This window comes from Copadichromis virginalis, linkage group LG4, assembly GCF_057382275.1.
Source record: "Copadichromis virginalis isolate Kocher_CV1m ecotype Utaka linkage group LG4, C_Virginalis_male_GT1.1, whole genome shotgun sequence".
In the NCBI taxonomy this organism is placed as follows: domain Eukaryota; kingdom Metazoa; phylum Chordata; class Actinopteri; order Cichliformes; family Cichlidae; genus Copadichromis; species Copadichromis virginalis.
Window position 1 is genome coordinate 28,630,983 of NC_140621.1, and position 23,070 is coordinate 28,654,052.

A 23,070-nucleotide genomic window follows, 5' to 3' on the forward strand; every position below is an offset into this window, starting at 1 on the left:
AGGAGACTGACAACAAGACCCAAGTGTTGAAAGGCTAATATCAACTAATATCCCTTTATTGCCCATTATCAGAAGTTAGTCAAACACACTTTCATGTCACACTCCCCTAAAGCCTTCACATCTCTGTCTCTACATCAACACAGCTTAGAACAATTGCCTGTGGCTGAAGACCATTTGGAGAAATGATAAAACACCATGGTAATGAACGTAATGAGAGGAACACTTTGGAATGAGACAAAACTGTTTAATTAAAGCAATAATGACCACAAGGGGGTATTAAACATAGTCAAATTTGACGTTGGTGGGTCTAATGTAGCGATTGCATGATGGGCTTGGCACACAGCTCTGTTTGTTAGCATACGGCTGTTGTGGGATTAATACCTTGCAAATCCCTTTGTGTTTTGTTTTTTTTGCTTCCATGATTTCATTATAATAAGATGACCCAGCTCTCCTTGAGCTGTGCAGTTCTAGCAACCTTTGAATTATTAGGAAAATAATTAGCCTTGTGTATTTTATTCGAACACAGGATCCACTTCCCTAAAGAAGCACTGCACAAAATAAGATTCTTAACTTAAATCAGTTTGTTTTTCCATATAAAATCTGCTGTCGTGATCTTAAATGCACAGGAAGTTACTAATCCAAGCCTAAGATGAAAGCATTAAACTATTCGCTAAACAAAAACAAGGCAAATACGAGTAAATCTCCCCTGTCCTTTCAGTATAATGCGATCAGAGAATAGTTGCTCTGCTATGAGGATATCTGGGAAATAATTCTTTAAAGTTGTTCACATTTTTCTATCACTGTCACTTCAGTGTGCAGAGATCAATTTGGATGCATGAGGAGATAACAAATTTAATTTGTGCATAGTCTTTTAAATATTAGAACCCTGTTCTCCATTGGCACATTCTATTCTGGGAAACTCAGACACATTAGTTAAATGGGGGCAATGTGCTCAACAGAGGAGGTGCAAGATAAAAATTGTGAACATGAGCTGAAAAAAAGCCTTCAAACATGCTCTGCTAAACAAGATAAAACTGTGGAGTGGATGCTTGCCTGGTGATGTTAGAGAATCCAGTGGCAGTTAACTGGAGCAATTATCCCCTCAATTCCCACGCACCCCACCGCCCTCACCAGACACAAGGATTATTCTATTGTTTTACACAGCTTCCATGAAATTACAAACATAACCTTACTTAATCACTCGGGACATTGAATTTCTACTTGGACTTGCCCGAAACAACTAATCTAGGCTTCTAGTAAGCATCCTAGTCCAGTAGTCCCCAACCTTTTATGCGCCACAAACCAGTTTAATGTCAGACAATATTTTCACAGACCGGCCTTTAAGGTGTTACGGATAAATACAACAAAATAAAATGATGCAACCAAGAGAAAAACTGTGGTATTTTGTAAATATGATAATAAACGTGAATTCGCTGTGTAATTGTGTAAGTTTATTAGCAGCGTCCTCCTGAAATGCACTAACAACATTAAGAGTAACATCCTCTTCTCTGCCCCTTAATGCTCTCTGGTTACTATGGTAACGCGTAAATATTTCTTTCAAAATAAGACACACAACTACATCATGGGAAAAGACCCAGGGAAACCGAGTTAATGATAAAAACCCTGAAAACCATAAATTTCATACCCGAGCCTCAGCTCTCGCGGCCCGGCACCAAAGGACTCACGGACTGGTACCGGTCCATGGCGCATGGCTTGGGGACCGCCGCCCTAGTCAGTTGGCTGAAGCAACTCAGCTAGTTTCTTTTGCGTAAAGAGTAGCAGCTCTACACTAAAGCCATCCCGTATAGCCAAGCTTCTCACCCACTAACCTAATCTCGAAGGGAGACTCCAGACACCCTTCAGAGGCAGCTTGCATCCACCGTCTTATTCTTTTAGTCAATACAAAGAGTTCATGGCCAAGGTGAGATTGGCAACGTAGCTTGACCAGTCTGAGACTTGGAACTGGTCCACAATCTGGACAGACTTAAGGGATCCTATGCTGAAATAGCTCCTGGGATCACTCAGACACATAAACTCCTTCACCATGATAAGGTGGTGATTTATGGAGGACCTTTCTCTCACTTTATGCCTATACCTGAATATCCTGAACAGAGATGTGAAATATGCTGTGCACAAAATAAATATGTGCACCTTCTAAAATGGTTTTACAAATTAATATATAAATAAATTTATTAGAATTGGTCAAACTGATTATTCAGAGTTGTGATTGACAGTGACTTGCACAGTGTGATAAAGTGTTCACCAAATCCACAGCAAAATCCTTGAACTTTATACTGTACACGTCTATGGTCTTGCTATACATGTTCAAGGATTCAGATATGATAAGTGATAATGGTATGATAAGGAAAAGAGACACATCACATGCTCTGTGACTGAAGTATCTAGATGGCAGCAATTGGTGTGGTTTTTGTGGGGGGGCTTTTGTGGTGCCTGGCTCAATACCATTGACTTCTTCTTCTCTGTAGGCCAGTAATTAGTCAGACTGTTCGGTGGGCTCTGACTTGCTGAGAGTTCTCTGGGGGATTTCCACTTATTATCTGACCGTGAAGAAACTAAGCTTTACATTCCAGGCACAGCAAGTGTCAAACACAATGGACCACCTGGATGAAAATGTAAATTCATTTGTGGACTAGGACAAACACAAGTACGTCTGCACACAATCAATTCAGGCATCTCGCATTCCCTCGACCTTAAATTTTCTCGGCTATTCACACATTATGTTCGCGTTCTGCAAAACTCTCACTAAGATGGTGTAAGATGGTGTAAGCACTCGGCCACATTACCGATTACTGTGACAAACAGTGACGGGCCCGGCTTCTCTCTCTTTTTGACTCTCTTTCCCTTGTCTGTTTTTCTTCATTCTCTCCATCCCTTTCTCGCCTTTCCTATTTCCAAATCTGTATTCAATTCCAAGAGGGTTTATTGGCATGACAGATAACAATACCATGTTGCCAAGGCAAAATGTTACTCGCATTTTATTTATCTGTCAATCCCTGCCTTCCTATCTCCTTTCCTCCTATTAGGAGTCAGTTTTTCAGCTAGATTTAATTTGCCTTATTGGCGCTGAGGTTGCACAGTGTTGCCAAAACATCTAAACAAATTAAAGTTAACATTATGAAATCATCTTTCTTTCTCAATTTCTACTTCCATCTCACTTGCACTGTCTTAGCTTTGGCCCATTTTATCCCCTTTTCCCTTTTTTTCCCCCTGTGGATGTCTATAACAGAGGATAGAGTCTGTTAGAGGCTGAATGATGTCTGCCCTAAGCTCTGGATTCAGACGTCAGTTTAAATAACTATCTAGGATGTAGGGAAGGAGAAGGCACTGCGGTGCAGCCTACATCTGAGGAGGGGACTGACTGTGACCTCTCACCTACCTCATGCAAGCAGACCCATGCTCACTGGCTTATGAAATCCTGTGCGGTGAAAGTGCTCTTTGTTTTTTAACACCTAGTGCTTCCGCTGGGAACGGTGTTGCTCTTGCTGGTAGGGCTGCTCAATTAATCGAATTTTAATCACGATTACGATCTGGGCTTTCAACGATCATTAAAAATGACTGAGCCGATTATTAGCCCCTCCCTCATGCTTTACTCTCGCGCTGCTCCATGTGGCAAATCAAGCGCACTGCTCTGCATTTCGAACACGCGTCACAACAATTAAGAGGACCCGAGGGAAGCTCGGAAAGCTAAGCAGAAGTTATTTGGAGAGGAGTGGACTGCCGTTGGTTGAAAAGAGAGGTAAAAAAAAAAAACTTAAGTGGTGTGGAAACATTACGGGTTCGCGGAGTCAGACGTGGATCAAGTAGACACAGTGTGTAAACTTTGCTATGGTGTCGTAGCTGCACCACAGAGCAACACTGCAAAGTTCACATTTTTCATTTATTTCTTATATTGCAAACATTTGCACTGTTATCAGTATTTGCACACTATTTTATATTATTTTTTAAAGTCATTATTCAATACATTGTTATTGTTAAACCTTTAAAGCCGGTCAGAGCAGCATGCTCGTTTTGTGTAACTATTTTTAAATCCCTGTAGAACCTGAACGCTAAGCTAGCACAATAAATTTTTTTCCATATGAAACCAGAGGAGTTGTACTTACATCTTATGCCATCAGCTTGTCCTCGGTCACGGTTTCCTTCCACATATAGCTTTGCAAAAATTGCACAAAAAGAGCTTGCAGGAACAAAAACATAATATTCCAGAAACACGCTTTGCCGATCCGATCAGCTGTTCTTAACACTTCCCACATTGAAAAAGACATCAACGTGAACTATCGCAAGTGACGTCATTTTTGTGGAAAATTTAGTTTTTTACTTGTAGGCCTTAGAACTCGAATTGCACTGCTGGAAATAGTTTATTTTGATGCACATGCACATTCTTTGCAAATTTGCATCATAGGATTGTTTTTTGTTTTTCCTGCAGTATATAAAAATTGCTGTATCTCCAAAATAAAACTATGAAGACACTCAAAATAAATTTCCTGTTGTTGTAAACTATTTTTTGCAACTTTTTTGTATTTAAAGTTTTGAGGGATAAACCTCTTAAATTTCTCCAAGTAGAAATATATGTAAAAACAAAAACGATTTTCAATTTTTTTGTAGTTTATTGCACTTTTTTGCAATTAATGTAGTTACTATGGACTTAATGCATACATATTATTAAAATATGGGCTATAACAGTTGTATTGATGTATAGCAACTTGAAATGCTCCCACAAATGGCACTACAGCATGTAAAAAAATAATATAAGCTCTGGCGGACGAAATAAATATCGTCAAATAATCGTGATCTCAATTTCAGTGAAAATAATCGTGATTATCATTTTTGCCATAATCGAGCAGCCCTACTTGCTGGACATAACCCACCGTTACACTATCACATTCATCTGTTAATATAGTTTCTGCTGGGATTGTCTAGAATAAAGACTGGAAATAAATGTGCCTTGTAACAAAGATGAATTTTGCCTAGTTACTCAGATTCACCCTAGGCACTTTGAAACAGTAAGCATGTGCCTTTGCGATACCTGCGATTGTGTTTGACATGTCAATGTGTGCGTTAGTTGTGTAATGTGGCTTGATCCTGCGGCTCGTTTTCTATGATCCTCAGGCACACATGCTGGCAAACAGAGCACACATACTGTGACTCACATGTTGGAGAGCACGTCATCAAGAGGGCTCTGCTCTGTTCTGTCTTCACTCCCCATTACCCACGCCCCCCTGTTGCCTATTTCGCGGATTCTCATTGCACACACACAAATGACACTGGAGCTCTGTAGGCGAGAAGAACTGAGCCATGCCTGACCACTTTCTGCAAACCTGTTTTAGAGTTGAGATATGATAGCCGTGAGTGGCAAACGGCCAGTACAGCCCTGGAGGAAGTAGGATAGTTGGAGGTTTGCTAGAATGGGGTGGAAGTGGGCCACATTAGTGAAAATGAGCAGTATGTCTAAAGTGTCATGGGAAGTCATGTGTTTAAAAACAGGATTAGCTGAGCTCCTAACCTTTTTGGTTATTTTTAGTGTTGCCAACCCAGTGATGGAGACAAGAACTGTTTTTGGTTTTGTGGGGGTTTTTTTCACCTGACACACTAGAGTGTTGTATTTTGGAGTGTGTGAGTATGTGTGGTAGGCAGCAGTCAAGTGGTTCATGCCATCACACAAACAACTGGAGGAAGAGGACTTTTTAATTTTGCTTGAGCACACACACAAACACTCCAGTCTGTGGAGATAAAGGAGGAATTAATCTCTCTGATGATGTTGCTTTCCAGCTTCCACATCACAGTGGAAGAGTACAGAAAAGCAAAGGACTGTATAAATTTTATAGATTATATGCCATTACAAATATAAAGATTTAAAAGCTATGCAAAGACAGGAAGTCTATTAATATATTGCATCTATTGTACACAGCAGTACAGTCAAGGGTTATTGTTTTGATGTGAAGTATTCAATAGGGGACTGGAGTGTACAGGCAACCTGGGAGCCACGACTGTTGTTGCCTGGGAGAGCAGAGAGTTTTTTCCATTAATTGCCTCCCTGGAGTTATGTTCTGCAGTCACACTGCTTATGGTGCCCAGTGTCATAGTGTGAAAACAATGATAGGAGAAGGGAGAGAGCGTGACACACCACTGTCACGGGGTGTGGAAACACTCATCTCACCCTTCCACCAGGAAGTATTTGACCAATACTCAAGTTGCTGGTGTTCCCACTGAGGTGTTGTAGACATGTGACTACTAACCATGTGGCATTAACTTGACACTTGTGACTGTGACAAAGCAATGTCAAGGTAATAGTGCTAAAGTCACTCAGGCCTAGAGATCAATCCGTGACCATTTGTTAACCAATGATCATGAGAGAAACATGGGTATTCCCCAAGCGGTTGCAAGTAGTTGCTGGATGGTTGGTTGGTGGAAATCACTGGGAAAATGACTGCTAAAGGCTGAGTCACACAGCCCTACAGACTGATCAGTAAACTCCTGGCAACCATCTGTTGCTAGGGAAAAATTCATATTCGCCACCTGGTTAGCAAAAACATACTTGTGATAACTGCTTTGATCGTTTGTGTGGTTGTAATTTGAATGGAGGTGGTGGATTTGTCTGCAAACAGCAGCCAGCTACTCTCTGAGGTCTAGTAAAATTATGAAAAGTGCAACACAAACTGGGACTGTAGACCATTTACCTTCAAAGTAAAAGCTGTGCCATTTTGCAACATGTTGGCTACAGCACTTGTTTCCATTGCTCTTTTTTAGGTTTTACTATTGCTTGGCTAGTAGTTGCAGACAAACATGAAAAACTACAGGCAACTGTGGCAATCTGTTAGCAACTAGCAACCAAATCAATTACTAGGAAGTTTCTGGTAAAGTAACTTGTTTGCAACCAGTTTCACCCATCCTAGCAACTGCTGGTTGTGTCACATGCAACAGGACAGACTACTTTCAAGCAATAGGCACATGATGTCACGTTAGAAACCTCAATAGAAAGGGGAATGTGGGAGCTGTGGAAGATTACCAAAATACCCCAACATCACCACCGCAGCAACAACAGGCAGTCAAGCATACACACATAAACACACACATACATAAAGAAACACAGGGCCAAAGGGGATCTGAGAAAATATGTGAATCAGAAATAAAAGCACAAGAAACAGTGAAAGAAGGTTTAAACTATTGTAAACAGGCAGTTCAAATCATTAAATTAACAAAATTATTTTCCATGAACTTTGTTATTCATGCATGTACTATTATATTATCATTTCCAACTAGTGTGTAATCATTTACTACCACACTACTAATCCTATGAAAAGCAGAATTGTTTTCAGTTGTGTTTTGCTGCTTAGCTTTGATTGAGAGGCAAAGAGAAACAGCATGCTGTCTTGTCTGGTTGTCCAGCTAATTGTAACAGCATGTTAATGAGACACTAGATTACCCTTATAGCCTTTGACCCTCTGTGGCTACATCACTTCCCTGAAGAAGGCCTGGAAATAATCAGACCTGAACAGATCTTCCCTCATAGAACCACTTGCTCAGTCTGCTTTCAGTCATATTCCCAATACCCCAGTTAATGTTCATGTCCATCTGGCTGATTTTGCAAATAGCTCATGAAGAGCAAACCAGAGGAGAGACCAACTGTCTTTCAGTCTGTTTTTTTAAAAATAGACTAGAGTGGTAGCTGTAATTTTCTGTCACATGAGGTGAAAGGACCGTGCTCGTCAAAATAAAGTGCATGGCATTTGGGTTGAAATGTGAGCTCTTGATTATGGCCTCCAGATTTATCTCCCACTTCTCCTATGATGGATGGGGCTGAATGATCTACTGGAGGAAATGAACACAAGACAAATAAGGATCTAAGGACAGAATCAACTCTTTGGCCCGTTTATCTCCTATGTGAAGTGGTTGATGAGCTCATATTACTCTGTAAAAGAATTTGGAGCTACGAACTGACCAAACAGCACTGTCTTACCCTTACAGTCTTGGCACGGGTCCATGCATTTCCATGTGCCTGTGGCTCTTGGCACTAGCTCTCACAGAAATTGCATGCAAGTGTATCTCAAGGGGAATAACACAAATACTAGCTTTATTTTAACACATTGCAAGCAACCTTTTTGACCTGGGTGGACCAGGCATGATTGGGCTAAAGCACACCATCTGGTAAGATCAGTAATCACTGACTAAACTTATCCAGGAGGTATTCTCAGAAGCACTGAAGAATTAAAGATTTTGACATTATGATATTGAGTGCTTATGTGTAGGACAATGAGATAGAGGTCATAAAACAAGGGCACAAGTGGAGTAATGATCATGTCATTTCTTCAGCTCTGCCTAAAATGGTGCTCATTAATCGTGATGAGTTGCTATGCATCATCTGCTTCTGGCTGTCAGGTGGAAGATGGATAATCCGGAGGTGTTTCACTGTGGCTAAAGTTGGACCATGCTTTGGGGAGATTTATCAGGCCTGTACAGGCAGTCACTGTCTTAGGTGTTAAGGGGATGCCCTGAGGGTGACTGCCCTTTCTGGCTTTCCAAAAAACAAAACAAAAAAAGATGAAGATACAAGAGACAAGGTCAAATTAAGTGGCTTTGGTTACATTTATCTTGTATTGGAGGTTAAACAAACCATAGCTACCGATATGGCTCTGTAGTAATGGAAATGCCCTTTTGAAAGAGTCTCAAAGGTGTTGTGCTTAGAGTCTTAAATAGCAGTAATTTGTGGCTTGGTTTAGGTTTTTAATGTACTGTTCTTTGTGCTATGCATTATTCAGCAAGCCTATTTTCCAAGTTTTAAACCAGGCCATGTGCATTCAGGCTATCTAGCTAACCACAGCTCTGTGTGGAAATAGGACAGTGCTGTGTACTCTCACCAGTTAGACTAACAGACCTAAAAGCTGAAAACGTTCCAGCATGTCATTGCAGGTGGTGTTTGCCAGTTGCATTTTACAAGTTTTATTTTAAAACTTACAAAAATTTAGCCCAGGGCTGTGTAGAGCGATGTCTCCTTTTCAAATTATTCAAATTATTAGGTTTCACTGCAGTTTGTCATTCTCTCAGATTCTATATTGTACAAAAAAGATTGAAAACAGATTAATTTCTGGGGCTTTCCTATGAGAGAAATCATACCATCGTATCATCCAACACTGCGTCTCATCTCTTAAAATGTTTATAAGAAATAGTCATTACTAAATCAGAATCAATATGTGATTTAAAGTTATTAATGTGTGATTGATAATTAGTAATAACTTATTAAAATTTAATAGTTTGTCATATTTAAATTATTAGCAGATGGGAGTGGTGCATCGTTGTCTATCTTTACCTTTTAGCAGCTATAGTATGGGATTTTCCTTCATTTAATTCAGTGTGGATTTACATATCCACATATAGATATATTTAACTATAGACATAATGCTATCTTTTTGTTTCCTTTCTGCTTTTGAAATCACATATAATGTCTAACATGAAACTCATTTTCTCTCATCCAACTCTTCCCTACCCCATTTTGTTCCCAGGATGGTTCCAAACAGAGGCAGGTGAGGAAGAAAACGGTATCCTTCAGCTCAATGCCGAGCGACCGCAAGATCAACAGCACAGCTGCTTGTATGGCCTTCATGATGGAGGGTTGTGAAATGAAGAAGGTGCGCTCCAACTCGCGTATGTACAACCGCTACTTCCTGCTGGATCCGGACATGCACTGGTTGCGTTGGGAGCCATCCAAGAAAGATTCGGAGAAGGCTAAACTGGAAATCAAGAGCATTAAGGAGGTCCGTTTGGGGAAAAAAACTCCTGTTCTCCGCAGCAATGGTCTCTCTGATCAGTTTCCTGATGAATGCGCTTTCTCTATCATCTACGGGGATAACTACGAGTCCTTAGACTTAGTGGCTAGCACAGCAGATGTTGTCAGCACCTGGGTGATGGGCCTGAGGTATCTGGTGTCTTATGGCCGCCACACTGTGGATATGGTGGAACAGAGTCAGCCAAGTCTACGAACATCTTGGATTGGATCAGTGTTTGAGCTAGCAGATGTGGAAAAGGAAGGACACATAGACCTATTCAGAGCCACCCAGATAATTAAGGGGCTCAACCCTGGAATGAAAGAGTCTAGGATACAACTGAAATTCAAAGAACTCCAGAAAGCTAAAGACCAGTACGGAGAGGCAATTAACTTGGACACTTTTGTTGAGGCCTACTGTGAGCTATGCACACGGCCAGAGATTTTCTTTCTGCTGGTGCAGTTCTCCAGTAACAAGGAATATCTTGACAGCAAAGATCTGATGCTTTTTGTAGAGGTAGAGCAGGGTGTGGAAGGAGTAACAGAGGACATGTGCAGGGATATTGTTCAGAAATTTGAGCCATCTGCTGAAGGCAGGGAGAGAGGCTACCTCTCCATTGACGGTTTTACACACTACCTCCTGTCCTCAGAATGCCACATTTTTGACCCCCAGCACAAACGTGTATGCCAGGATATGACTCAGCCTCTTTCCCATTACTACATCAACTCCTCGCATAATGCTTCCCTTCTGGAGGACCATTTCTGGGGTTCGTCAGACATCAGCAGTTACATCCGAGCTCTGAGGATGGGGTGTCGCAGCATTGAAGTAGTTGTATGGGATGGCCCTGATAATGAACCAGTAGTGTATGTGGGAAGTTCGGTAGCCTCACAGCTAGCTTTCTCTAAAGTTCTGGACATTATCAACCAATATGCTTTCGAGAGCTCTGAGTACCCCCTTATTCTCTGCTTAGTGACCCACTGTTGCATTCCCCAGCAGAGGGTCATGGCACAGCACACGAAGAAGATTCTCGGGGACAAGCTGTATATTGACTCACCCAACAAGGAGGAAAACTACCTACCCTCTCCTGAGAAACTCAAAGGTAAAATCCTCCTTAAAGGCAAGAAGCTGCCACCCAGCTGCAGTGATGCTGAAGGGGATGTGACAGATGAGGAGGAGGGTCTGGAAATGTCCCAAAGAGTGGGAAATGATGAGAAAGACCAGCTGAATGGCTTGGGCTGTAAGATATTCAGGCTGTGCAGAGAGCTGTCTGATCTTGTATCTCTCTGCAAGTCAGTCCAGTTCAGGGACTTTGAGTTCTCTAAGAGGGAGCAAAAATACTGGGAAATATGTTCCTTCAATGAGGTAGATGCAAACAAGTTTGCTAATGAGTTTCCAGAAGAATTTGTCTGCTATAACAAGCGCTTCCTCTCCAGGGTATATCCCACTCCCATGAGGATTGATGCCAGCAACATGAACCCCCAGGATTTCTGGAAATGTGGCTGCCAGATTGTGGCCATGAACTATCAGACTCCAGGTCTGATGATGGATCTCAACCTAGGGTGGTTCAGGCAGAATGGCAACTGTGGGTATGTTTTACGGCCAGCCATTATGAGGGCGGAGGTGTCCTACTTTAGTGCCAATGCTCGGGACTCCCTTCCAGGAGTGTCTGCACAGCTTCTTCACATCAAAGTCATCAGTGGGCAGAATCTTCCCAAGCCTCGTGGTTCTGCTGCTAAAGGGGATGTGGTGGAGCCCTACATATATGTGGAGATCCATGGCATACCAGCTGACTGTGCTGAGCAAAGAACCAAGACTGTGTCTCAGAATGGTGACAACCCTATTTTTGATGAGAGTTTTGAATTCCAGATTAATTTACCTGAACTTGCAGTACTGCGTTTTGTGGTTCTAGACGATGATTACATCGGAGATGAGTTCATTGGCCAGTACACCATCCCATTTGAGTGCCTACAGCCAGGCTATAGGCATGTCCCTCTACAGTCTCTTACAGGAGAGTTCTTACCCAACACGACCCTGTTTGTTCACGTGGCCATCACCAACAGACGTGGTGGAGGAAAGGGTCATAAGAGGGGTATATATGTCAGGAAGAGTAGGAAGGCCCGGGAGTACACCACCACCAAGACCACAGGAATCAAAGTAGTGGATGAGCTCTTCAGAGCTTCCACCCAGCCTCTCAGGGAGGCCACAGACCTCAGAGAAAATGTGCAGGTAAGGAACTAAATACTAAGAAAATATTAAGTTACAGTTCGAAAACTGGCTTCTCAGTCTATAGATGGCTGGGGTGGAGTTTGTGGATGTGCTCTGCATCTTCCCCCATCACTTCCTTTTGATTTAAAAGAAAAGTACAAGGAAAAAACTGCCATAAGTGATTCCACAGTACAGATCAGTAGAACATCAAATTCAGATATGATTTTCTGTGGTAATATGGTATTTAAACTGGCTTATATAATGCAATATTTTCAGCACACATAGGTTAACCTCCTAGGACCTGGCGCCCACATATGTGGATATCACATTTTGGGTTATTTAGACCAAAATACTCAATTTTGCTCTACAAGGGCCTGATATCCACTTACGAGGACATTATACTGCTACTTTTCTATCGAAATTTTAAACGAATATCCTCATATGTGGCTCTTATTTTTCATAAAAATTTTTTTTAAAAAGGTTAAAAAAATATCTGGTAATTCTTTGTTTTGACATTCATCGGGCCCCAATATGCCCAAATATCAAAGAGAAATTAAAAATGCATGCTGTGGAAGAGTTCGGGTCTTAGGAGGTTAAAGACCGCATTAGAGTAGTTTATTTTTTAAGTTTACCAGTTTTTTTCTAAACATTTTACCCTGATTTTGAGGTTATAAAACACGCTGATAATATTTACTAACCCTTTTTAGCCATTTAATTAATAATTTGTATAATATCAAGGCTTTCAAAATAAATTTACATAATATTTTATTGCATCCGTAGCAATAAAATCCATTGTAAATGTTTTGCATTGTACTTAGTTCACTTGCTATCGTGGATAGAGGCTTGTCACTAATTGTGCTCTATTAATGTAATAAAAGAAAGGGGCAATAAAGCGACATTGGTGTACAATTCTAAAGTTTATGAATAGTGTAATCATTAATGAGGGACAATTACTGCCCCAGGATGACGAGTGGGTTGCTAGGCACTTAGTGCAGTATTTTAATGCTCCTCTCAGCTCAAATGAAGATTTGTAAGCACTGTGTATATTTGTCTGACAAGCACCAGCACGGGCCTTTCAGTGTCTTTGTTGGTGGTCATTAATATATGGTGTGTGGCAACTGCAGAGTGGTATAAATGCTTGTGCCATTTGTGCTGCCTACAAATTATAACTCAACTAGAGCTGGCTAGAGGGGTTTTTTTTGTTGTTGTTGTGTGTGTGTGTTCTTAAGTTGCTAGTTTACGTCGGCAGCCTCTTGTTTTGTCGTGTTTGAAGGAGGTCATTTTTGTACACTGCTGAAACAGCTCCAACAGCAGTGTTCCATCTTCCACTAAATAGTAGATTTCTAAGTGAAAGAAAAGACTAAAATTAATAAATATGTGCCTTTTTGTTCTTCTTACTTGCCTATTGATCATATGTGTAAAGGAGCCCATCACTGGAGAGAAATGGAAGATTTAATCTTTTCCTCAAAGTCTAGTTTTAAACATTACTGTAAATCACTTTACACACTTGTGCACATGGAACAAAGTAGTGATATTTTCTTTGTTAACAGAATAAGTTTCTGGACTTTTTTCAAGGATAGGCAGAGCTCATCCTCACTAACATCTGATGGAAACTCAGTCATTTTGTTCTATAAGCCAGCTTGAAATATGACAGAAGCGGCTCAGTTCAGAGAAGAGCCTCCAGGCATACTCTTAGTAGGCTTTTAAGGGGTAAAAAGTTAGTTCTTCAATACACTTGCTGTATAACTGGTGAATTTTTATAGTGGCAAACTTGACTGGATCAAATATGTAATGATGATGAGTTTTTTTATAAGTAGAAATTAAATTTGAGGTGCATGCAGCACATCGCTTTCACGTATCATGATCATGAGGTCTGTTTGTCTTCAGATAGCAGCAACCTCAGTCTAATGGTAAAGCAAACAAAAGACAGACTGAACTAAATTAGCAGAGATGTAATGATGATTAGAGATCCCGTGGCATGCAGTCATGCATTTTTTTGTTGTGGAAATGGGCATGTTCTGAAAAAGGGCTTCATTATACCTATCAGCATGGGAGAAAATACGTTTGTGTTCTAGGGTGAAACCGATCCTGTGATGCAGAAGAGGATTTTCTTTGTTCAAATTTTTTTTGTGTAGTTAAACCTATTAATACAAGCAGTTAGTCAGCACCACTGACTGAAATAAACGAATAAATAAAAAAAATCCCCAGCTTGACAAAACATTTTGACATGTGGCATAATCACATGTTTTTCTTTTTGGCATGAACTAAAACCTTGAGTTTGTCATAAGGTCCTCTTAATCTTTACTTTGATGTCTGTCAGCAGAAATTATTAATAAGTCATGAAATATGGCCCAATCTGTCTTATAAATCTCTGACAACCTAATAAATATTCTTACTTTTGTAAGAGTCAAATAAAATTACTAATGCAGATTAAGTATTTCGTTGCAGGCGTGCCATGTGTCACAGTTAAGACCCTACAGACTTTGTTCTGTAGCTATGATTCATCTCTCATAACAAATGGCTTTAGAATTTTAATTTATAAGGCTTCATGAAAAATGCTTGGTGGTTGAAAGTGAACGTGTGTTCAGCTGATGCGATCGTGTTGGCGCCTCTTATTAAACCACATTTTCCTCTGGTTTGAAATGTAAATACGCCTTTTTGAAACGAAGAGATAAAAGTTGATGAAATAGATGAAAGAGGTGAAGTTATGAGGGAGGCTTTAAAGAGAACAAATAAAGGTGTTTTTAGAATGAGGCATATTGCCTTTTAAATGTAAAATAATGGACATATGGGAAGGGCTTGTACAGACCAGCTGCAGAGAGAGCGGTTCTGTGGATCTGGAGACAGCTGAATGAAAGGATCTGTGGCCAAATACCCACAAGGCGACAACTAGACACTCTTTAAAAAACATATCTGTTGTACTCAGTGTGCACACACGCTTATTTTTTTAATATATTAAGCAAAATGAATTATTTGATTGCTTTCATTCTTTCAAATAAAAAGCATTATTTCACCTCACTTAGCTCTTCTAAGACTCCTTCATCCTTAAGCTGCAAAGCTTCCAGGTGTTCTGCTTTGAATAACAAAGGAACAAGAAGTACATTTGAATATTAAAAAGACTAAGGGAATCCATGAACATTGACCAGTGAGCTATTATAATAAGTTTGCATTTTTAATATGTGGATCCATCTACGCAGCAGATTAATTACTTCTGCGGGAGACTTGAATAAAGTCCTTTTCTGAGTGCTGCTGCCCGTGAATGTTACAAAGTGTTGATGGATGAGAACTGCTGCCAGCCTGGATTTTCTTTTTATTTGCTGAAAATCATGTGGGCCACCATTGGCGCGTTCACCATCACTTAGTGCTGCGGGCAAGAGAGAAGAGAGAGATTCGGAGATAGAAGCAGAAAGAGAGACAGAAAAGGGCAAACTGAAACAAAAGCAAGGTCCTAACTGGACACAGAGCTCCCATTTGGGAAATGCTGGAAGAGGAACAAAGTGGGGAAGGGAGTAATTAAAAACACAAGCCTCTCATTGGGTTTTGTAACACCATGGCTTGGAAAGACTGCGGCTTTTATTGCTCAACAATTATCAAAAAACATTTACTCGTGTCGTCCCAAGCACACATGCGAGGAATTATACAAAACATAATGAATGTTAATAACTTTAGCTCAGACCACACTGAGACATAAACACATGCAGCCACACATGCTGATCGTTCAGGCACACGCATAATCACACAGTGGTTTTTAATCCAGAGCCCCAGAGCTGTCCCACTTCCACCATTGTGTTTCTCTGTAGCTGTGCTCAGCGGTCCAAGGGGTATTAACCGTGTATGGTGCTCAGCATACAGATCCTGTGTCCCCTGACCACCCTCTTTGTCTACTGTAAAGTTGGGCCTCCCAGTGACAGCATGTCCTCTAACGTATGGGGATTTTTCTGCAGGCCTAGCCCAGGGAGACAGCTGGTTTCCCAAGCAGCAGCCTCCACTGTGTGGACGAATTTCCAAACACTAAACTGTTTTCTTGCTATCTCATACTCTCTCTTTCGTCACTAAATTTTAACACCCTCTCATACCTTTTTGTTTTCTCAGTGTTTCTCATTAACTGCCTCTCCTTTTTTTGCTTTTTCAGTTACTCATGCTTCAAACATGACTGTTTGTTCACACTCCTTCCCTTTCTCCATCCTTTTCTCTTCTCTCACCTCACTCGTTCTCAAGGATAAAGTCTGCTTGCTTAAATTCCCACGCTAGCAAAAGAAGAAATTAGAGTATGTGCTTACTAAATGTTTATGTTAGGTGGTTTCTTTTTGAGGAATTAGTAAGCAGATTCAGTATTAGGTTGCAAATAAATTCCATGACTATAAACACATTTCAGTTTTATTTAAAGTGCTATTGACAGCTGTGCAGAATTCTGTATTTTGTTTTAGTTAACTGCACAAGCAAGTACCTGTAAGACACTAAAAAAGGCTAAATTACCCAAGGTTTTTAAAGATTTGGCTGAAACAATCCTTGTCGACGATGGCATTGCACTTACTACAGTGACACATACTGATCAATGGAAGTACTTTAAGATTCAGTATCATGCTCAAGGCCTCTTGAATCTGTGACAAGAGGGCGACTGAGGTTTGGATCACGCTCAGTCGTCAGTGATAGGCATGCAAACATGATTTGCTGAGATAGAGATTTTAGATGATTTATTTTTGAGCAGACTGATATTATAGGAAGTGGGAATAATTTTAGGGTCATCGTGGTCATCAAGAAAAACACTGTGCTGAAGTATGTTGTTTCTGATCAGGCGGGAAACTCATAAGTCTATTTAACTCTATTAAATCTCTTTACTTAAACTGATCTGTAAAATGTAGTTGTATTCTATTAGGACAACTATGATTTCATCAGTCACCAAGTGCAATATATCAACAGGAATCTTCCTTTGCTGGATACATTGGCAGTTGAGATAAACATTGTAGCAGCTATTCTGAGACCAATGACATACAAGGGCACAGAATGCTGTTTATAGAATATTTATGTTTATTGATTTATTTGCATTTTAACATTAACGTCTCCTTTTAATTAATGGAGGATCTTGAAATTAATGAACCAGGAACTGGTTAAGTATAAGCACTATCACTTATATATTAAACAATGCCCACACAAATGTGTCACACAGTCTTTTTTATGTCCACCATTTGAACCTGTTTATAGCCAGATTCCTATTTTCTTATGTGGGTGCTTTCTTCCCAGAATGCAATGGTGTCCTTCAAGGAGCTCTGTGGTCTGACCCCTGCAGCCAACATGAAGCAGTGTATCCTGACGGTGTCTACATGGCTGATGAACAGCGAGAGATCGCTGAGGGTAACTGTGGACCTGAGCGAGACCTATCCCACCATGGAAGCTCAGGGTGTTGTGCCTGAGCTGCTGCGCAAAGTACTGAACGCCTATGACATGGTAAAAAAACAACAAACAAAAAAAAACCAGCACACACAGAAAAGAGTGAATGCCACCACCTTTGACACTGTCAGGCAAACAAATGCGTTAATAATACAGATGTGCGTAAATGTTATGTGAATGGTTCTGAATTTTGCACTGGAAGTACTTTTGTGTTTTCCTTTTAATTTCAGTTATTAAAATTCAGTTCACACAAACATTCAGACACTTGATTACATTTCGCGCTGCGTGTGTGAGGACAGACAGTAACACCTGTCCTTTATCGTGCAGCATCCAAGTAAATATCGATTTGGGGAAACGATGAGATCTCAAAGCATAAAGCCTTCAAGTGTAACAACAAAGTCTGTGCTGGGATGATGTGATTTGCATTTCTTGTCCCGTGCAGATTTTCATACATGCTCTGCTTACAAAGGTAAACTAGAAAAAAAGGCAAAGCAGAGAGTAAACTTGTTCCCTGCCTTATTGCCTGATTGCTTAACATTTCAGGTGTTAACACAGCTGGTTGAGTTTTACATGGCTTCTAAACATTGCTCAAACCAGCTCAATGACCAGCCAGATTATATAGCTTCAGTTACTCATTGTATTATTTCACACGTCCTTCTCTGTCTTGCCTCCTCTCTTGCAAGAAAACCATATTTTTCACCCACTCGACATTGGCTGTGCTCAGAAAGGGGGTTGGAGGACGCTGCCTGTAATTAGTCATCACCCGCTGTTTGTCCTGCCCTCCTCTCTTGTGAGACTTAGTGGGAGCTGATGAAGTGAACGAGTAGTGAGGAAAAGGTTGTAGCATGCACACTGCTCAGGTCAACAGCGCTCCTGCTGTTGACACCTACAGATGCACGCACACATCAGTAGGAGCACAGGGCACAGCTCCACGTACAGTACAGTCTGCTTTGGCTTCACAGCAGAAGGCTTGGTCCTATCAAACCAACTCTCCAGTCTACTTACAAAAAGTTTTTTGGGGAAGAAGCCAAAAAACAAGTCCCAACTTTCATGTTTCTGTTTTAGAAAAAAAATGGCAAAATCATACACGTGCAAGTGTCTGTTTGATGTTCATTATTCTCTCTCTTTCTCTCTCTCGTGACAAATCCCGTCACCTCCCCCGATTTATTTCCCAGTGTTTTTTCTAGCACTAGTAATTGTTCTGTTAATTGTGTTATGTTAGAGGTGTGAGCTACTTACAAGACCAGAATGTAATGCAGCTTAGAGATATGCTGCATATTTTTTTCACTTTTGTAAATGGCCATGAAATTAACAGTACTAACTCCAGTCTGTGGGGTTTAGTGAAGATTTTTCATTTAGAAATATAGATTGATGACATATTATACATGAACATTTTTCTATTTCTATTGTCATCTTAACCCATACCCATTATGACATTTTTGTCCCAAATGGCTTCCCTTTTCATAATTTCTGCATTTAAACTACTTTTCTTGAAAAGATCAAAACAAGAAGAGGCATGTGCATGACACACACACACACACACACACTTTAAGAGTCCACTTCCTGTCTCCCACATGAGTGTGAAACTTCATTAGCCTCCTCCTCTGTGCTGTAGCGATAGTCCAGCTGCTCCTCATCAGCACTGTGGTATGATGTCTACGGCTGAGAGTATAACTTTTCCATTAATAATACTGATACTAACAGAGAGACCTGTCTAAAGCATGTTTTGTTAGATAATTAGGAAATAATGTCTGTTTTAAGACTCATTAACTGCTGGCATACCAAACACGTTGCTTGCAAGTACATTCGTCTCGTGAATTTTACCCAACTTATTTATATAATTGCATAAAAGACAAAAGAAATCTCAGCCGTGTTGTTTATATGCCCAATTAATTCGAAAGAATTTTCTGATTATGATCTGACCAGAATTAATCTAATCAGACATTTACATGGCAGCTTTGTTGCCTTAATTGGGTTAGGCTGAATTGTTATTGTCTCTGTAAACGTAGCAATTAAGAGCTCATTCCAAATACTTCAAACTGAGCCCTGACTGAGGGGATCAAATCTGTTATAAATGAACAAAAACAATGTGGCAGGAAAGACAACTCTAATTTTTTTTTGAAGTGTTTACCTCTTAGCATTTTTATTTGTTCTCATCTTTATATTCATTGATTGACCACAACATTAAAACCACTAACCTGCCAAAATAGCTCTGGCATAAGCTACCTCAGGGGATGACAGGCACTGTAATGTTGGCAGTCCATCCTGTTGCTTAGAGCCCTGTATTACGAAGCATACCCAGACTATCTTTCCATTATCTGGATTCACTTACCCTAATACTGGCAAATGGGATAAGCAGTCACTCAAAGCTGGTTATCAACTCGTTAAGTTAACCCAAGATTTCCCCCCTGCTCGTTCACATGAAAAGAGCGGTGTTGGCAGCATCTGATCAATCACAGACATGAAGGAGTATATCAGAAGTAGAGCAGCTGATTTTACAAAGGAAGATAAAACTATACCACAGAAAAATATGCAGCTTTTAAACACATAATACAGTGCAGTGTGAGCGTGTGTGAGAGTAAAAACACTATAGAGTAAATATAATGTAGTGCTGAAAGTGTCTGCTTTGAAGACTGGAAAGAAAGCTTGCAAAAATGCTGACTTTGTAATTTAACAGACTTATCAGTATCATAGCTCTATAATTAAAAGCTTCCTGTCGTGTTCGACTCAAATCTTTACAACTTACAACTTTACAACTTAAAACACTCATAAATATTGTGTTTTACATCTGATTGCCTCAAGGCCTTATGATATCCTCCACACTATGCACTTGAACGTATGAAAGTGATGAGCACCTCTTTCATTGAATTTTGAGTGTTTTTTATCAACCTAGTTACATCTGTGGTGTTCCCGATCAAAAGTGAGCGCCATAGGAAATGAATGGGAATCCACTCGACCCCCCCACCCATTGGCCCTTGACCCCCTAAATGGCCCACTGAACTGAATTTGGTGGTGAAAGATGTTTGTTATGCTAATTTAAGAGCTGTTAAAACTGAACGGTCAATTTTGACTGGGAAGAATCCGATGGATTATAATTGTGTATTTCATTAAGTTATTGTTTAAAAGACAGTTTTGGTTTTTATTCTTTGTCAGATAACTCCATATGTCCAATGTGGACAAAGCCAGCAACACAGTGAATTACTTTAACTGAGGTGACTAGCAAACAGCTTGCTAGCTAGCCGACGCCTACCTGCTTCTTTCTGCTGTAAATTTTATATAAGTCCTTTTTATAAGGACTGATTCACTTTTAGAACCACCTTCAAGTGGCATTTCGAAGAACTGCAGTTTTTGGGGGTTCTTCTAGTGTGGTTTCATTTTTTCAGACCTGGAGGGTGCTGCTTGGGGTTGCGCTCCGTGGATTGGGCTTGTTCTGGCACATCTCTCTGATGCTCGATTGGATTCGGATCCGGAGAATGTCGAAGCTGAATGAATTCCTTGAGCTCTTTTTCATGTTCCTTGCACTGATCCAAGGAACATTGTCCTGTCTCGGAGGGGGGCGGGGGTGTCATGTTGTGTTGGAGATTGCCTTTGCCTTAGGAGTCGAGGGTGGTAATATCCACATGAATGCAAATAATCCAAGGTTTAGATGATCGAGTTTATTCACTCTGTCATTGCTTTTAATGGTGAGGTTGATTTCTTGTCTATACTGGGAGGCCCTGGTAGGGAATTAAGGTGTTCTACAAATTAACTCCATGTCTTCTTTTTATTGTAGCTGATCCAAACCAGCAAAACGCTGATCGAGTCAGCTGATGTGGTCTACTCCAAGCTCACACAAGCACAACGAGCAGGTATGTACCACTGTTTAGTCACTGTTGAAAAATGCTGACCGTTATCTAAACAAATTAAAAGAAAGAAGATATGAATGTGTAAATAAGGATTTTAAAAAAAGAGGTTCAGATAAACGGGGTGTTAGCAGCAACATTCCATGACAAAATTTATATTTATAACTGGAAACTTGAGTCAAGTTGATATTTATCCTTCCCGTTGGCTGTTAAAAATGTGTGATATTGTCCTGTTCCTTCCTGCATTCAAAATCTTTCTTCTTATGACACTTAAAAAAATAAGTGTTTCTATGAAGCAAAGCAGGAAACTGCAATCTCTCTGCTACTGTGATGAAAATGACTCATAATTCAAGGACAAAATTTATGAGAAATGATTTAAATTACCTCTCTTACTGGCACATTTCATTAATTTGTTTAAGACAAATAAGATCCACAAGAAAACAGCCTGTGTTTATTTAAGGAGGGATGGATGTTTTCAGCTTCTCTGCTTTAATCCCAAATGAATCATGTGATTTACGAATGTGCATCCGCGCCCTTTTAAACACATTGTGTGTCATGTCCTCCTGCCCAGCAGAATGAGCATTGTGTGTCTACTCCTACAGCATCTGCATCAACATCAACAGCCGTGGCTGCTGTCAATAGAGCAGGCCATCATCAGTGAGTCAGCAGAGTAGTAATCATGTCAGTGGGCAGGTGAAAACAATCATCCAGCCACACAGACAAAGGGCTGCAGGAGAAAGAGGACAGAGAGCATAAACATCCTTTGAGAGGAGGAGAGAAATGAAAAGGTTTGACAAAGAGGGGGAGGGATGGAAATGGTGAGAAAGGACTGAATTAACAAAGCATTTTATCAGTGCAGTCTTTTAAAAGGGCTGCTTGATGCAAGAGGTCCAGTGTTTTAGGAGAGAGGATAAAATTGGCCATAATAAGATCATTAAGGGAGAAATGGCTTAAAATCAAGAAATCCTGTGGCTTGTCTTCTCGAGCCTCTTTTAAATTCAGTGCTAATTCTTCCTCATTTGCCTTGCTGCTTTGCTATGCAGCAGTGCCTCTGCTGAAGAGCTCCTCGAAAAAGAGCTCAGTTTGAATAGTGACATCTTCATTTTTCATGTTAAGACATTTTATGGCTACAGGAAACCGAAAGACATGATTGAAACTAATGAACATGAATAATAAACTAATGAACCTGCAGATTTGGCTCCGTTATAGACCTGGTGTGAACTTGAAAATGTGTATTTTATTTTACATTTTATGTGTGAAAACTGGGGTTGGCTAATTGGCTCATGTCAACCCAATATCTTGAGGCTGTTAAGTCCACTTTAAGCCTGCTTTACTCCCCGGTGTCACTCAGAGGCAGACATATGCTTAACACCCCTGACCACAGCAAGCCAAGCTGATATTTGTGCAGCGCAGTTACACAGTGAAGTAGGCTAAACCCTGGAGCTTCAATCATAGAGATGCCCTCCCGCTCCAAGGTTCCCCAGTGCAGAGCTAGAAGCATCTTCAAAGGCGATGACAGGAGAGTTAAGCAAAGCTTAAGCCTCACACACAGCCACGCCACAGCCTCAATCACATCAGTGTCCGCTAAAAATCAGAGGTTTCAGCTTTGTGTGCTGCTGCAGACACATGAAAATGTTTTAAACAGAACAGTAATAAATGAACCGTGTTCTGTTTTGTAGATTAAATGTATGCTTCTCTGACATAACTGAAATAACATTCAAAGGGGCTCATCAAAAGCCTTCCAATGCAAATGAAATGCAAATATTAAAGTTTTTCTAAATGTAAGTTAAAAGAAACATACAAGGACACCAAAGGTAGGAGCAGCAGCCTTGAGGGGCCTCAGCTGCATGCCAAACACA

The 23,070-nt window shown here is 40.4% G+C and overlaps 1 protein-coding gene across 1 annotated transcript in view; it reads left to right on the forward strand.

Annotated features, from left to right (window-relative positions):
• The window catches only part of LOC146711743 (inactive phospholipase C-like protein 2), a 70,205-nt gene that overhangs the window by 33,852 nt on the left and 13,283 nt on the right, over positions 1–23,070 (forward strand). The window contains exons 2-4 of the mRNA XM_085454705.1: positions 9,516–12,002; positions 17,223–17,426; positions 21,142–21,217. Of these exons, the coding sequence (XP_085310831.1) occupies positions 9,516–12,002; positions 17,223–17,426; positions 21,142–21,217 (2,767 nt within the window). The remainder of the gene's footprint in view (positions 1–9,515; positions 12,003–17,222; positions 17,427–21,141; positions 21,218–23,070) is intronic.